The sequence below is a fragment of the Narcine bancroftii genome, chromosome 4 (assembly GCF_036971445.1).
Source record: "Narcine bancroftii isolate sNarBan1 chromosome 4, sNarBan1.hap1, whole genome shotgun sequence".
NCBI lineage: Eukaryota > Metazoa > Chordata > Chondrichthyes > Torpediniformes > Narcinidae > Narcine > Narcine bancroftii.
In genome coordinates this window covers 78,003,603-78,019,395 of record NC_091472.1, presented here as the reverse complement: position 1 = coordinate 78,019,395, position 15,793 = coordinate 78,003,603, and the positions used below count along the sequence as shown (strand labels likewise).

At 44.9% G+C, this 15,793-nt stretch overlaps 1 protein-coding gene and 1 long non-coding RNA gene across 12 annotated transcripts in view; one reads left to right on the top strand and one right to left on the bottom strand.

Moving 5' to 3' along the window:
• abch1 (ATP-binding cassette, sub-family H, member 1) overlaps positions 1 to 15,793 on the top strand; it is a 127,981-nt gene that overhangs the window by 89,100 nt on the left and 23,088 nt on the right. For 6 of the 10 annotated variants that reach the window (XM_069931720.1, XM_069931718.1, XM_069931719.1 and 3 more), the window contains 5 exons: positions 424 to 512; positions 8,238 to 8,341; positions 9,236 to 9,395; positions 14,625 to 14,729; positions 15,320 to 15,512. In XM_069931720.1, the coding sequence (XP_069787821.1) occupies positions 424 to 512; positions 8,238 to 8,341; positions 9,236 to 9,395; positions 14,625 to 14,729; positions 15,320 to 15,495 (634 nt within the window). In that variant the 3' untranslated portion in view covers positions 15,496 to 15,512. Of the gene's footprint in view, positions 1 to 423; positions 513 to 8,237; positions 8,342 to 9,235; positions 9,396 to 12,508; positions 12,802 to 14,624; positions 14,730 to 15,319; positions 15,513 to 15,793 lie in introns of those variants that run through there. The other 4 variants (XM_069931723.1, XM_069931722.1, XM_069931724.1 and 1 more) reach the window with 3 other exon arrangements.
• LOC138760723 (uncharacterized) lies at positions 9,230 to 12,430 on the bottom strand. Of its 2 annotated transcripts, none has more exons than XR_011355828.1 (3): positions 12,205 to 12,430; positions 11,283 to 11,364; positions 9,230 to 9,877 (listed from the first exon to the last, which is right to left on the bottom strand). It is a non-coding gene; the product is annotated as an uncharacterized lncRNA (long non-coding RNA). The 2 variants fall into 2 exon arrangements; XR_011355829.1 differs by having other exon boundaries at positions 9,230 to 9,813.

Genomic DNA, 15,793 nt, shown 5'->3' with positions numbered 1-15,793 from the left:
CCTTTTTAATCAGGACCCTATTTACAAAATCTTCCACCTCTACACTGTTCCAGTGAACTGTCTATTTCAACGCCTTTATATCTCAGTGCCTCCCCATTAAGAGTATATTCTCCCAATCAGCCTGTTGCTGTTTTCATCTTGAGTTTGGTGTTGGCTCATTGGACAGTAATCAGTGGAAATACCAGCTGTTTTCACTCTCTTTTCCACCCACAACCTTGTTATTAAGGCCATTGGCGTGCTCCTGCTGTACGACTGCCTGGCAAAGAATTTCGATCTGGGCTGTTCTGGCTCCTGCTTACTTCTTTTAAGCAGATCTTAGAGAAACATTTGAACAATTAGACTTTATTATGTCTGCATGCATTCAAAATGTATTCAAAACACTGTCAATTGCAAAATAATGAAGAACTTATTTTAAATTTTCAGCATCACTTTCTTTTTGGCCCTTGGGCTGACGACCCTTTCCTTTGTAATAGAGCGGAAAGAAGGCTTATTGGAGAGAGGTTGGGTTGCAGGTTTGTACATTGTGATCTATATATTAAATTAACATTGTGATTAAACAATAATTACATCACTTGGTGTAAAAGTAATTATCTCTGACAAGATCTGTGCATGTAATTATTGTTCACAGATTAACGACAATTAAATCTTCTGGGTAACTCTGCTCTCACTTCATGTGTGTTTCCCATAAAACCACACTAGGTCTGCTATTTTTTGTATCTCTCACAACTTATTGAATAAATGTGATCAGATTCAGATTTCAGATTTATTGTCAGAGTATATACATGGCAGAATTACCACTTAATGGGAGTGCAGAAAAAACTGTACTCAATATACACATGTAAACAAATAAAGAAATGTAAAGAATCTGCAATACAGAAAGATGGAAAACATTCCAATCAAGTGCAACAGTTAGTGTCCTTGAATGAGTCCCTGTTTGTTGTGGAGGTGTCAAATGGTGGAGGGGTAGCAGTTGTTCCTGATCCTGGTGGTGTGAGTCTTGTGCCTCCTATACCTCTTTTCTGATGGTAGCAGTGAGAACGGAGCATGTCCTGGGTGATATGGATCTTTGATGATTACTACTTGTAGAGCTCGTCGAAAGAACCAAAGACTTGTTGATCCAAACCAAGGCTTTTATTAGCAAAAGACCGGAGCTCTTCACAGGTGGCCGACCAGTCCGGAATGATCCGACCTGGCTAGGGACACAACCCTTTAAGGCCCAAACAATAGGTGTGGCTTAGCTCTCAGCCAATCGCTGTAAGCACAGTCTAGATACAGTAACTATATACACTATGTACATTGGTGATAGATCTGTACTATCACATTCACCCCTTCTTGGAGAATTGACCCGGGGAAAAAAAAAAAAACAAAAACGAGGGAGAGAATGAAAAGGGGTAGGTCAAGGACTGTAGCGGTCAGGGGGTCTGACCATCCGGCGTGACCGCCGTGGTGCCGGGATTGGGGTCGCTGGAGTGGTGTCACCAGCGGGCTCATCGGGTGCGACTGCTCCGTCGCTCAATTCCCCAGTCGTTTTGTCGGCAGGGTGGCCCGAGTCATTGGGGTGCTGTTGGTCCTTCTGTTGCGGCACGGGGCCTGGAGCATAAGGAGTTGGGGGGTTTGCTGGGTCTACCGCGTCCTGAGCTAGGTCCCGCACCGAAACAGTGTCCTCCCGCCCGTCTGGGAACTCCACGTATGCGTAATGTGGGTTCGCGTGGAGTAGAGTCACTCGGTCGACCAAGGGGTCATTCTTTGAGTGCCGGACGTGGCGTCGCAAAAGGACGGGGCCAGGGACGGTGAGCCATGCCGGTACAGTGGTTCCCGATTCGGATTTCCTCGGGAAAAGGAACATCCTTTCGTGGGGGGTGGCATTTGTTGCAGTACATAGGAGGGAGCGGATGGAGTGTAAGGCACTAGTGAGAACCTCCTGCCAGTGAGAGGTGGGGAGACCTTTAGACCGGAGAGCCAGTGTAACCGCTCTCCATATGGTGGCATTCTCCCTCTCGACCTGGCCATTACCGCGTGGGTTATAGCTCGTGGTCCTGCTTGAAGCAATGCCACACTCCAGAAGGTACTGTTGCAGCTCTGAACTCATGAATGAGGACCCCCTATCACTGTGGATGGAATTGGGGTACCCGAAGATGGTGAAAATACTGTGAAGGGCCTGTATCACTGAGGTGGCAGTGGTGTCTGGGCAGGCCACAGCGAATGGGAAGCGGGAGTATTCGTCGATGGCCGTAAGGATGTAGGTATTACGGTTGGTCGACGGTAGGGGTCCCTTAAAGTCTACGCTAAGACGCTCGAAGGGGCGGGTGGCTTTGATGACGTGGGAGTTATCCGGACGGAAGAAGTGGGGCTTGCATTCGGCGCACACCGAACAGGCTCGGGTCATGGAGCGGATCTCCTCAATTGTGTAGGGTAAGTTGCGCGCCTTGACAAAGTGAGCAAACCTAGTGACCCCTGGATGACAGAGCGCCTCATGGAGTTTCCGTAGTCTGTCCATCTGTATGCTGGCGCACGTCCCCCTGGAGAGCGCGTCAGGCGGGTCGTTGAGCTTACCAGGCCGGTACAGGATGTCATAGTTAAAGGTGGAGAGTTCGATTCTCCATCTGGCGATTTTGTCGTTTTTTTATCTTACCACGCTGGGTGTTGCTGAACATGAAGGAGACCGCGCGTTGATCAGTCAACAGTGTAAAGCGCCTCCCAGCGAGGTAATGTCTCCAACGACGTACCGCTTCAACTATGGCCTGGGCCTCCTTCTCGATCGAGGAGTGTCTACTCTCCGGACCCTGGAGGGTTCTGGAGAAGAAGGCTACAGGCCGACCGGCCTGGTTCAAGGTGGCTGCCAGGGCGAAGTCGGATGCATCGCTCTCGACTTGAAACGGGACAGACTCATCGATCGCGTGCAGCGTCGCAGCAGCGATGTCAGATTTGATTCGATCGAAAGCCGCTGTGGCTTCGGTCGAGAGGGGAAAAGAGGTGGTCTTGATAAGAGGACGTGCCTTGTCGGCGTAGTTTGGAACCCATTGTGCGTAATAAGAGAAAAGGCCCAGGCAGCGTTTGAGAGCTTTCTGGGTATGTGGGGGGGGTAAGTCCATTAAGGGACGCATGCGGTCAGGATCTGGCATGACTATCCCGTTTTCCACCACACAACCTAGAATAGCGAGTCGTGTGGTCCGGAAAACACACTTGTCCAAATTGTAAGTCAGGTTTAGCTGACGGGCAGTTTGAAGAAATTTGTCTAGGTTGGCGTCATGGTCCTGCATGTCGTGGCCGCAGATGGTGATATTGTCCAGATACGGGAAGGTAGCGGTTAGCCCGTTCTGGTCCACCATCCTGTCCATTTCCCGCTGGAAGACCGCGACACCATTTGTGACCCCGAATGGTACCCTGAGAAATTGATATAGCCGCCCATTCGCTTCAAAGGCCGTGAATGGTCGGTCCTCGCAGCGGATTGGGAGCTGGTGGTAGGCCGAACGTAGGTCAATAGTGGAGAAAATGCGGTACTGGGCGATCTGGTTCACCACATCCGTGATGCGTGGCAGGGGGTACGCATCCAGGAGTGTGAAGCGGTTAATGGTCTGGCTGTAGTCGACCACCATCCGTAGTTTTTCCCCATTCTTGACAACCACCACCTGGGCTCTCCAGGGGCTTGAACTGGGTTCGATGATGCCCTCATCCAGCAATCTACGCACCTCACTCCTAATGAATTGCCTGTTTTCGTAACTATATTGCCGACTTTTGGTGGCCACAGGCTTCCAGCCAGGGGTGAGGTTTGCGAAGAGTGCTGGCGGGGCAATCCGGAGTGTGGAAAGGCCGCAGGATTGGCCCCGGGGCACGGGGGCGGGTTGCTCGGGTGCTTCGGGAGTGGGGCGATGGCGATGGCAGACCGAGAGGGGGGCGTGGGGTCCCCCAAAGTGTAGGGACACCGTTTGGAACTGACACTGGAAGTCTAATCCCAGCAACACTGGGGCGCACAATTGGGGAAGGACGAATAATTTAAAGTGGGTGACCGTCACGCCCTGTACTTCCAGCGTGGCGATGCAATACCCCTTTATCCCAGTCGAGTGCGACCTCGTCGCTAATGAGATCCTCTGGGTAGTGGGGATAATGTCAAGTCCCCAATGGAGGGCCAGATCTGGCTGGATAAAACTGTCAGTTGACCCAGAGTCAAATAAGCAATTGGTGTAGTGTCCATGCACTTTAATCAGTTCCATTGCTCTGGTGAGGGGATGAGAGCATTGCTGGTTTAATGTTATTGAAGCAGTTGACAGGCGAGTTTTGCGCGATGATGTCACGCAACGGGATGACGTCACGCAACGGGATGACGTAGTCAACGCTCGAGGAGCAGGTTGGAGAACCTCCCGGAAGTGCTGTTGTGGCGGGTGAATGGTAAGTAGTGGGGTTTGTAGTTGCTCGTGATCGGTGGTCGGGCCCTGGCGGTCGTCAGCGATGGACGCTAGGGTGAGCACCTGGTTGGCCGCGGGGGTGGCTGCGGCGGCGGTAGCGTCGGCCCCGGGGGTGTCTGTGGCGGCAGCAGCAGCGGCGGTAGCGTCGGCCCCGGGGGTGTCCGTGGCGGCGGCAGCAGCGGCTGTAGCGTCGGCCCCGGAGGTGTCCGTGGCGGCGGCAGCAGCGGCGGTAGCGTCGGCCCCGGGGGCGGCAGCAGCGGCGGGCGAGAGGCAGGCCATCACCATGGTTGCGACGGTGGGTTGCCCCTTCCGGGTTCGGCGTCTCCGTGACGTCAGGCGTTGCCGTGCAGGGGAGCCCTCGCTCTCATTGGACGAGAGCTCTGGGGAAGAAGAGTTTGAATGGGATAGTGGCGGTTGAGCTTCACACGAGGCACTGTGTTTGCTGGCGGCCATTTTAGACCTACAGACTGCAGCAAAGTGGCCGTTTTTAAGGCACTTCTGGCACCTGGCTTTTCTTGCTGGGCACTGGGATCTGCTGTGCTTGTCCCTCCCGCAGAAATAACATTTCGGGTTCGCACGGGGCAGGGTAGCAGCAGCCGACAGGCCGTCAGGGGTAGGGTAGAAGGGCACTTTACTCACATCAGAACGAGGGGTCCAGTCCCTAGAGAGCTCGGTGGACTTTAAGGCTGCATCCTCCATTGTGATTGCAATCCGGGCCACGTCCTCTAGTTTTTCTACCCCTTGTTCGAGCAAACGCAGCCTCACTTCGTTCGATCTGAGCCCGGCCACATAGGCATCCCGGACGAGGTCGCTAGTGATCTCGGCAGCAGTTTTGTCCACACAGTTACAGTCCTTGCCCAATGCCTTTAGTACTTGTAAATATGCCCTGCTGGACTCGCCGGGCTGTTGCTTCCTCGACGCAAGCATGAGCCGGGCATGAACTCTGTTCACCGGTTGATCATACAGTCCTTTCAGTACCTTTATGGCTGCGGTGTAAGTGGTCTCATCCTGGATGTTCTCGTAGACTCTCAAGGACACCATAGACAGCAATGCTGTTAGACGCTGGTTATCCTCCTCTACCTGAATGAATCTCAGGAAGTTTTCAAAGTTCAGCAGCCAGAACTTAAAGGCTTTGAAGGCTGTAGCTGACTGTGGGTCGATATCAAGTTTTTCTGGCCGAGTTAAACGCTCCATCCCTTTCAAAAAAATTCCTTTTGCTAATAAAATTGTAGAGCTCGTCGAAAGAACCAAAGACTTGTTGATCCAAACCAAGGCTTTTATTAGCAAAAGACCGGAGCTCTTCACAGGTGGCCGACCAGTCCGGAATGATCCGACCTGGCTAGGGACACAACCCTTTAAGGCCCAAACAATAGGTGTGGCTTAGCTCTCAGCCAATCGCTGTAAGCACAGTCTAGATACAGTAACTATATACACTATGTACATTGGTGATAGATCTGTACTATCACACTACTGTTCTCCGATGGCAGCATTCCCTGCAGATGTTCTCAATGTGCGCAGGGTTTTGCCTGTGATATTCTGGGCTGTGTCCACTACCTTTTGCAGGGCTTTACACTCAGAGGTATTGGTGTCCACATACCAGACTGTGATGCAGCCGGTCAGCACACTTTCCTCCACACATCTATAGAAATTTACCAGGGTTTCCGATGCCATACCAGACTTCTGCAAACTTTTCAATAGGAGTCATCTTAAAGTCGAGGTTCTGACCCGCTTTCTTCACAATGCCATTAGTGTGTTAGGACCAGGAAAGACCCTTCAAGATTGTGAATTCCATGAACATAAATTTGCTCACCCTCTTCACCTCTGATTCCCCCAATGATCACTGGGTCGTACACCTCTGGTTTTCCCTTCCTGTCAACAATCAGCTCCTTGGGTTTGGTGACATTGAGCGAGTTTGTTGTTAGTGCACCTTTCAGACATGTTTTTAATCTCCCTCCTGAATGCTGGTTCATCACCCCTACCATTATATCATCATTGAATTTGTAGCTGATGTTGTCATTCCAAGCCACACAATCATAGGTGTAAAGTGAGTAGAGCAGGGAGCTCTAAGAACACAGCCCTGTGGTGCTCTGGCACTGATAGAGATTGTGGAGGAGATGTCCTTACCAATCCTCACTGATTGTGGTCTAGAGGTGAAGAAATCCATGAATTAGTAGGGCTCAACATACTTTTCAATAGGAGTCATCTTAAATCCCAATTGAATGATCTATATTTTGTAGTGAGGAACAAAAACTATAGTTTCCTTCTCCCCTGTAAATTCTGATTTAGGCTGCTCTCAGGTTCCATATTGTGTTTTACCATCTTTAATTCTGCACTTTAATACACTGGATTGTTCTTTGCAAGTTTGGAACCATGAATGCAATTATTATCCACTAAAATTATTCAGGATGCAAGTGGAATTACTTTATTTATTTTCTAGGGACACTGAATCCATTTTTTCAACTTGACCATGTAACCAAGATATATGGATGAGCTGCGTTTTAAGTGGTTAATGTTAATGCAGCAACAATGCAACTGGATATAACCTGTTTATACTTTATAGTAAGCCACTCCCACTCATTGGGCAATGAAAAGATTCATTAGAATGATACTTGGAGCTACATGTTACAACATTGAAGGTTGAACTCTTTCGAAATAAATTTCCAGGCTGTATCCGCAAACAGTTTCCATAATACAGTGAAACCCTGGTATTCAGCATCTATGAGGATTGGTAGATGCCAGAAAAGTGAATTTTACGGTTGCTTGAGTTTATGTACTGCATAATTGGCAACTAACCACTAGAGCCTCCAATTTTTAACTTTCACATTTTTTAACCCATTTGTTTTCCGTGATTTTTTTTTTTGCCAGTTGCTTGAGGCAACTGGTTGCTTGAATTCTGGATAACAGGGATTTTACTGTACAGCATGATGTTGAGTAAAATTAATCAGTAACTTTGCATCTAAAACCAGATAAAATGGTCAAAAATCCCATTCCGTGAAAACGATCCTCATCATATCTCAATAATCCTTATGAAACTTGAAAGATTTTGACATGTTTTGAGAATATAGAACTAGGGCTCAATGTTTAAAAATAAGGGATTGTCCACCAGACAAGTTAGCAAAGTGGTTAACGCAATACTATTACAGCACTAACGACCCAGGTTCATTCACCCCATGACCACCAGGGTTTTCTCCAGGTGCTCCAGTTTCCAAAGACGTACAGGGTTAGTAGGTTAATTGGACACATGGGGGTAATTGGACAGTGTGGGCTCATGGGCTAACAGGGTCTGTTACCGTGATGTTTCTCTGAATTTCAAAAAAAATCTCTGAGTATCATGAAAGAGTAAGTTAAATATTTGAAGAGGACAGAGGGAGATAGTTTAAAAAACAAGTTGGTGTCAGGCAAGGTTAGCAAAGAAGATGGGAAAGCAGAGTTAAGGTAACAATTAGATCTGCCATGATCTTATTGGATGGAAAGCAGGCTCCAAGGGCCCACAGACTTACTCCTCCTGCTCCTTAATTGTTTGTGCATTATGAACCTATTCGCTTGTTTTCCTGTTCACCAGCTCTCATTTCTTTCAATAAAGCAGAAGTATTTGCAAGCAATTTTTAAAGTTACTTTTAAAGGAGATAATGTGAATAAATAACATGTGTATATTTGAGGATATAATGAGAACAGACAGCATGGGATGAAATTACTAACCATATTAACTTTTATATGAAGTAAAATGTTAAGTTGTATTCTATGTTGCATTGATGTTTTGTAGAACTTGTATTTATTCTGCTTTGTGCTTAAGCTATTTGTGTACGAATTTTTATTCATTATATTTTTATGTAGGTGTTCATTCCCTTGAGGTAATATTGGCTCATACCATTTCCCAGCTGGTGACGATGACAATTCAGATAATATTGTTGCTCATTTTTACATTCTTTGTTTTTAAGGTCAGTCCTGAACTTATCTGCAGATTTTTTTTCACTTGGAATATGATTGTGAAGTTACTGCTTTTCAAAATGAGAAGTAATACATTCAGCTTGGCTGGATATTAGTCCCATAAAGGATAAGGAAATGCTCCTGCTAATGACTATTTATTGAAGCCATGTACATTTAAATGTCTCTGGGTGAGAATCTCAAAAGGAGGCTAGGGATATAAGTCTTCCCCCACTCTACAAGCAAGTGAACAGGAATTAATTAGTGAATGGGCATACTGACTTCTCCCCTTCCTCTGTGCTGATATTTCCCCATTGTCTCCAAACAACAATTACCCTCAGATTGAAGTCAGAGTGTGGGAAATTTGGGCTGAATCCACCCCCATTGTTCCATGGTTCCTAAATACATAGCTATATTGCTTAACTTTGATTGAGCTTTATACATGAACACATTCTGTTCATCTGATTTACTTATAGCAAATAGCATATTTTCACAATTCCTGGCTTGCAACTTATTTTTGGCTGCATTAAAACTGTGGGACCAGTGTTTGTTACTAAATTATGAGCAAATAATATTTAAACTTCCCATATTTTGATACAAATGGCTCTTTAAAGTTCTGGTGCTTTGTTTAACCAACCCACCATGTAGTAATTACAAATAATCAATTTTAATTTCAAAATCAAGGTAGATGTTAGCAGGATTAGGAATGCTATCAATTACCAACCCAATGAACAATTATTCTAATTTTTAAATACTGTATTAGGTAAGGGAATATGGTAAATAAAATATAAAAGGTAAATTAACCATTGTGTTTTTACTTAAAGGTAAATAAAAGTATTGGTTCCTTGTTTTTGAAGAAACACATTAATCATTTTGTATGTTAACTTTTTCGGTGTATGTTGTTGAAGATTCCCAATGAAGGATCCTTGCCATTGCTTGTAATTCTTATCTTACTGCAAGGTATCACTGGCATATCATTGGGTCTTGTCATCTCGGCTGCATTTGATGATGAGCAATCGGCAACTCAGTTTGCACTAGGCATCTTCTATCCCGATATAGTTCTTAGTGGTAAGTACTGGTATATACTGCAGTTCAGTAGGATTTAACCATATTGAGCTCTAGAAATGCTGAAATCCTATAATTTATTGGAAACAATGTAGGAGCCTGTGTTAAACGTGGCGAGTTACTTGCTTCTTTCATTCAAACTCACTCCTCCACCAAAATATCACGTTCAAAAATTATAGTCGACCTGAATCCATTTCAAAGGTCTCCCATTTCCAAGGCTTCCAAGTGCCTTTATCTTGACCTTGTTCAATATAAGACAGTTGCCTTTTCCTGCTAGCCTGCACTGTTTCCTGTTTTGTTTCTGGTGTTCTCCATATGTTGCTAATTCACTTTCCTGTAGTATAATTCTTAACAAATTTACCAATCTTCTCAGCAACACCATGCCCAAGTCTTTTCCTTCACAATTCCAATTAAATGTTCTCTAGAATGAGGACACATCAAATTTAATAGAATACACCTTGAGGTTCCTTCACTGCCTTTCAGAGCTGTGATTATTAAAAACAAATAAACATGGATCACATAAAGAACATTTTTTAATCGAACAGTATATATTAATTCCCTCTCTGATTAAATAACTGTGGTTTACCACATTACATTAGATACATTTAGAACAAGATCCCAGAGAAAGTGGTAGAGGCAGGTACAATTCCAACATTTAAAAGATACTTGAATCAGTACATAAAAAGAGGTTTAAAGGGATATGGGTCAAACACAGGCAAATAAGACAAGTTGGGCTGAAGGGCCAGTTTCCATGCTCTATGATTCAGTTAATCAAATGGACAAAAAAATGTCCTTTCCTGCAATGTCCCAAACATCTTTTGAGCTTTGAAGTTGGTAGGTGCTATGCTTTAGGAATGTGGTAGCTGATTTGCACATCATCAATTTCCACAAACAATAGAATAAATTATCAGATTATTGGATTCTACACTGCTGGTTGAGGGATAAACATTGGCCGGGCCACTGGAAAGAACTTCCTTGCTCTACTTCAAAATAGCTCAATGTAGTGATTAGCACAATTGCTATTACAGGGCCAGCAGCCCAGGTTTGAATCCGGCACTACATGTCAGGAGTTCTATGATATCCTCCCCATATCTGCATGGGTTTCCTCTGGGTGCTGCGGTTTCCTCCCACTTTTCAAAACAAATAAGGGTTATATTTGAACAGCACGGCCACATGGGCCAGAAGGGCTTGTTACTGTGCTGTATCTTTAAATTTTTTTTTAAAAGAGTCCTTTATATCCACTTGAAAGGACTACAATTTAACATCTCACTTGAAAGCCAGCACCGATATCAACTCTGCAACTCTGATAAGTCAACCTGGATAAAATGTAGACATACCTAGAGTGTGGTTTGAACACAAACCCTTTGTAAGATTAATGGGAATGAACTGTGAATAACACTTGGAAAAAAAGAACCTGATACACTGAGGTTACTAAATTATGAGCAAATAATATTTAAACTTCCCATATTGCCAAGGGCAATTGGTGATCAATAAAAAAATTAAATATGGTCAAATATTGATATCCAGAAAGTGCTATAAAATGTGACACAAGCACTGAGGAGTTGAAGTAAAATGGAACATGGAGACCTTTAAACCCAAGAAACAAATACCTAACTCTTCCATCAGACTCTATTTGCCCAGCTGGTGTACAATAATGCTGTTGTTTGTATTAGCTGAACAATGCTGTCACACTGTGAACTTGGTGCTAATAATGCACATCCTTACAACAGAAGGTCCCTGTTTCAAGGTCAGAGTAGCTGAAGAGAAGGGAAGTTAGTCACAGCCTGCAGTACATCATGAGATCCATTTGCCCACAGCACCATAAGTTTATGTGCACAAATATTTGTGAACAACAAAGCAAGACTGCTACATATGGGCTCTGCTCATTACCTTTGATTAGAATAGTGGTGTGTAAGGTACCACAGAGCTAGCAGGATTTTAACTCTTGAGCAGAAAACTTCGTGGTCAACATCTGTGGAAGACAGTCGTGCGAAATGTTGAAAGATTGTTTAAAAAGTCTGAAGATAATAAGCTGATTTTGCAAATTTACTAAAAATAATTGATCATATCAAGTCAATAGTACAGCAGTTGAGGAACCCTGTGTTATCATTCCTAAAGCTTATTCCTGCTGAGAGAACAGGCAAATGGAGGAACGGGTGGGTTGGAGACTTGGGAGAGGAAAGCAGAAAAGATGAGGAAAAGGGACAAGGTGTGAAGGAAGATTTCAAAAGCAGGAATTTTACATTGACTATTGTGTCCTAAAAACATTAGCCAAGTTAAATCTTGGAACCATTTTGAATTGATGCAGTAAAGTTAGAATTCTTAAGTCAGGCTGCACAATTGCAAGTACGGCAGGAAGGACAACATCAACTTCCCACTCTGGTCTGTTAGAAGTCAGAATCTTGCAGGGAGCAAGTTCCCGAGCCCCCAGTTGGTTTGAACTTGGCTTCTGTTACTGACTGTTACTGACGCTAATCTTGCCCCAGCTATTTGAAGTTGCTCCTCTGCACTGACCTATGCGTGGGCTGTAGTTCAGGTGGGAGATCAGAAAAGGCAATAGAGAAAAAAAACCAATGTTATATTTTCACCATGATGAGCGAGAAAAATGTGAAATCTTTGTGTTAATTGAATTTTACTTTATTGTGCAATATTATTTTTTTAATTATGTTTGATTACTAGCTTGTGAAAAAGGTAAAAACAATAATGGACTTAGTATCATTTAATATATTGTGACAAAAGTACCAGTAGCAATTTAGAAGAAATTATTACATCCCATTCTTCCAATTTGTTCCACATTTAACTAATGATCTACCTGGACATAGTTTTCAATCAAACTAGCACTGAGGAAGATACAGCACAGAAAGAGGCCATTCATCCCATTTTTCCTGTACAGAATTTCTGATGGAACCATTTGTAGTCGACATGTTGTGCAGCAAAACAAAAGAAAGGCCACATGGAATCTGTAAATGAGCTGAACCAACCAACTGACTACAGTGGAATTCTCCCAGAGCTATCAGCTTGACCCCCATGATCCTTTGCAGCCCTTCCCAACCCCTCCACCCCCCCCCCCCCCCCCCCAGGACCATTGTGATGTCAGCCCAGTGCAAGCCTGCACCTCTATGACGCGGTTCACTTGGGGATCAGTGCAGCCCACTACATGACACCCCCCTCCCAGAACCAGTGTTCGGAAGTGCCGAGTCCACAGTTCATAAACAGTTCATACGTATGGGAGGCCGACCTCTCCGCACGGAGATGGAACAGTTACCAGTTGGTCAAGGTCAAGGTGTGCCGGTTTGAGATGATCAACCGTGAACGGTTCCTGCCTACCTTCAATGTCCAGAAGATACATAGTCCCATTGTGTTGTAACACCTTGTATAGACTCTCGAATGGGTGCTGAAGGGGTGTCCGGTGCGTAACTCTCCTTGTGAAAATATGTTCACAGTCTTCGAGATCCTTCGGGACGTAGGATAGAGCTGGACCGTAGCAGGAGGTTGGGACAGGGGCCAGGGTGCCCACCTTCTTGCAAAGAGTTTGGCTCCTGCTGTTTTACCTGGACCTTCACTTCGGTTGACGTGTCTCAGCCACTACTGGGCATAGACCCTTTGATCCTACTGCCTCCTTGTGGATCTGAAAGGCTGCCGTCTAGTCAATTCCAGGACTTTCCAGATCTTCACCCTTCAAGAGCCAAGTTCCAACCCCCAGTTGGTTTGAACTTGGCTTCTCGAAGGGTGAAGGTCTGGAAGGTCCTGAAATTGACTAGATGGCTAATTTCAGGTCCACCAGGAGGCAGTGGACTCAAAGAGAGTCTGTGCCCAATAGGCACAGAGAAATTTCAGCCAAAATGAAAGTCCAGATAAAATTAAAGGAGCCGAACTCGAGCGGGATGGTCCACCCCCTTTACGTGTGTATGCTGCTATTTTTGGCAGCAGTGAGGGATGGCCCTGACTTCTCGGCATGGGTGACTTGTTTCGAGGGGGGCAAGACGCTGACTGGTCCCTCGGTGTCCACAAGGAAATGCCACCCTGAATGCTGGTCCCATAGCTGTAGCCATCAGCAACAGCTGGCACTGGCATTTCCTAGATGGAAGCAAGGTGGACGGCAGCAGTGGGATCCAGAACCCCATTTCTAATGGCAGAAACACCACCACTCTGTGTTTGAGTCTTCACCTGCTGCGGCTGTCACAGGCCTCCTCAGTGGAGTGGGAGAGAGACTAGTCGCTGGGGACGACGCAGCAACTAGGTCAATGGACACCCCACCATATTGCTTAATGTGCCGCAGGACATCCGCATTGACTGCTAATCTGATAACCTGAAGTATCATCTGTGAGAAGTAAGCCAATGTCTTCCAGCATCTGTTCAAGAAATATCTGCTCGAACAGTAAGCAAAGCCTGTGGTCATCCATTAACGCCAGCATATCGTTCATAAAGGCAGATGCTGTGCGGTCACCCAGGCCGTCCACGTGGAGCAGCCGTGCCACTTGTTTGCAGTGGGAAAGGCCGAAGGTGCAGATAAGGAACGCCTTAATTGCCTCCTACATGTCGGTGGCTGACAGCTGATGTAAGAAGTTGATGATTCATCCAGCAGTCTCTTGGTCGAGGAAACTGACCTCGTAGTCATATCTTGTGGAGTCTGCGGTGATCCGCCTGGCCTGAAACTGGGCCTCAACCTGTTCAAACCAGAATAGCGGCTGTAAGGTCCAAAAGGTCGGCAGCTTCAGTGAGACTGCACTCTGTGCGCTCATGTTGTTCATCGTGGGGTCCAATAAATGTTATTTTGGACCATCGGGGTCACCACTGTGGTCAGTGTGTTGTGCAGTGAATGAAAGAAAAACCATACGAAAACTGTGAGAGTGAGCTGAACCAACCAACTGACTACAGTGGAACTCTCCAAGAGCTTATCTGCTGGACCCCCTTGATCATTTGTGCCCCTCACCTCCCCCCCCAACCCCCCTACTGGGACCATTGTGATGTCAGCCCAGTGTGAGCCTGCACCTCCATGATCTGGTTTGCTTGAGGATCAGTGTAGCCCGCTAGAACATTGTTCTTTTTTTTAACCAGCATGTAAATTCCTTCCTTTCAAATATTTATCCAGCAATTTAGTCCAGATCACAACATGCTGCATAACAAATAAAATATTCTTTTATTTTATCTATCCCCATGCACCCAAATAGCATCTGAATTTTAGGAACTGATTGAATCCCAATCTCGTTTTGTGTTTTTTGTTTTCCACAGGAATCATTTGGCCAATTGAAAGCATTCCATATCCACTGAAGTTAATTAGTTTAGCTTTGCCACAAACGTATGCATCAGAAGGTCTTCGAGGTATTCTTTACCGAGGCAAGGAAATGTTTTATTTCAGAATTTCTGTTCATTTATGTTATTTGTTTGACAATTATGTATATCTGAAAACTAATTTTCATCAATAATAATGTTCACTTTTGTAATATTTTCATACAGAATGTAAATATATTTTATATATGCTTAAAGGTTAACTTAATTCCATCTCTTTCGGTCTGTGTGCTCCAGGTGATATCATATCAATGATTATCATTAAGTATTTAGAATACAAATTAATCCTCAGCTCTTTCATTAAATGGCAGCTTATGCTATTCAAATTGATTAAATTGAGTTAATCCATTTTCATAAGTGGAGTTCAATATACATTTGTTCAGCCCATATGCCACCCATTAACCTGGGCAGAGGACAGAGAATCGATCTGTTTCCAAATGTAGGTATTGCTTTCCCAGGTAGATAGTGGTGAATTCTCCTTCACTTCAGACTTGATTCTCCTTCATTCAACCAAAATGAACCCATAACTCTTCCCTGTTAATCTATCGTATATATGTGTGTAATAATCGATATCATGTAAAAGTTGACCCCCATATTTTTGACCCAACAATCTGGTATTTTTTATATATTGCATTTAGAAGTCGACCCTCCCCTATTTTTGGCCCCAGCTGTCCACCCACCGGAGCTCCTGATGCCCCGACCATGGACTCTCAACTGGGCCTCGGCCGCCTGCCCTTTTGTGCTCCTGATGCCCCAATCGTTGACTTACCACTCGGTCCCGGCCAGCCACCTGCCCACCCATCCAAGCTCCTGACACCTTGAACGATGCAGGTACTTACTACAGTCAAAAATGGTGTGCATGTAATAGTTGACCCACTAAATTTTATCCTAAATTTGGTCTTCAAAATTCAACTATTACACGCATATATACGGTAGATATCATTAAGAACCCAGCTGTTGAAAAAAAATCAGAGGAGAAGTGAAAACTAAGAGAGGCAAAGAAAGCATATGAGAAAAGATGTTGCCAGTAGAAATTAGAATCCAAGAGGATTCTCTAAGCATTGAAATAGTAGGAGGGTAGTACAAGGTGGATTGGAGAAATAGGACTAAAT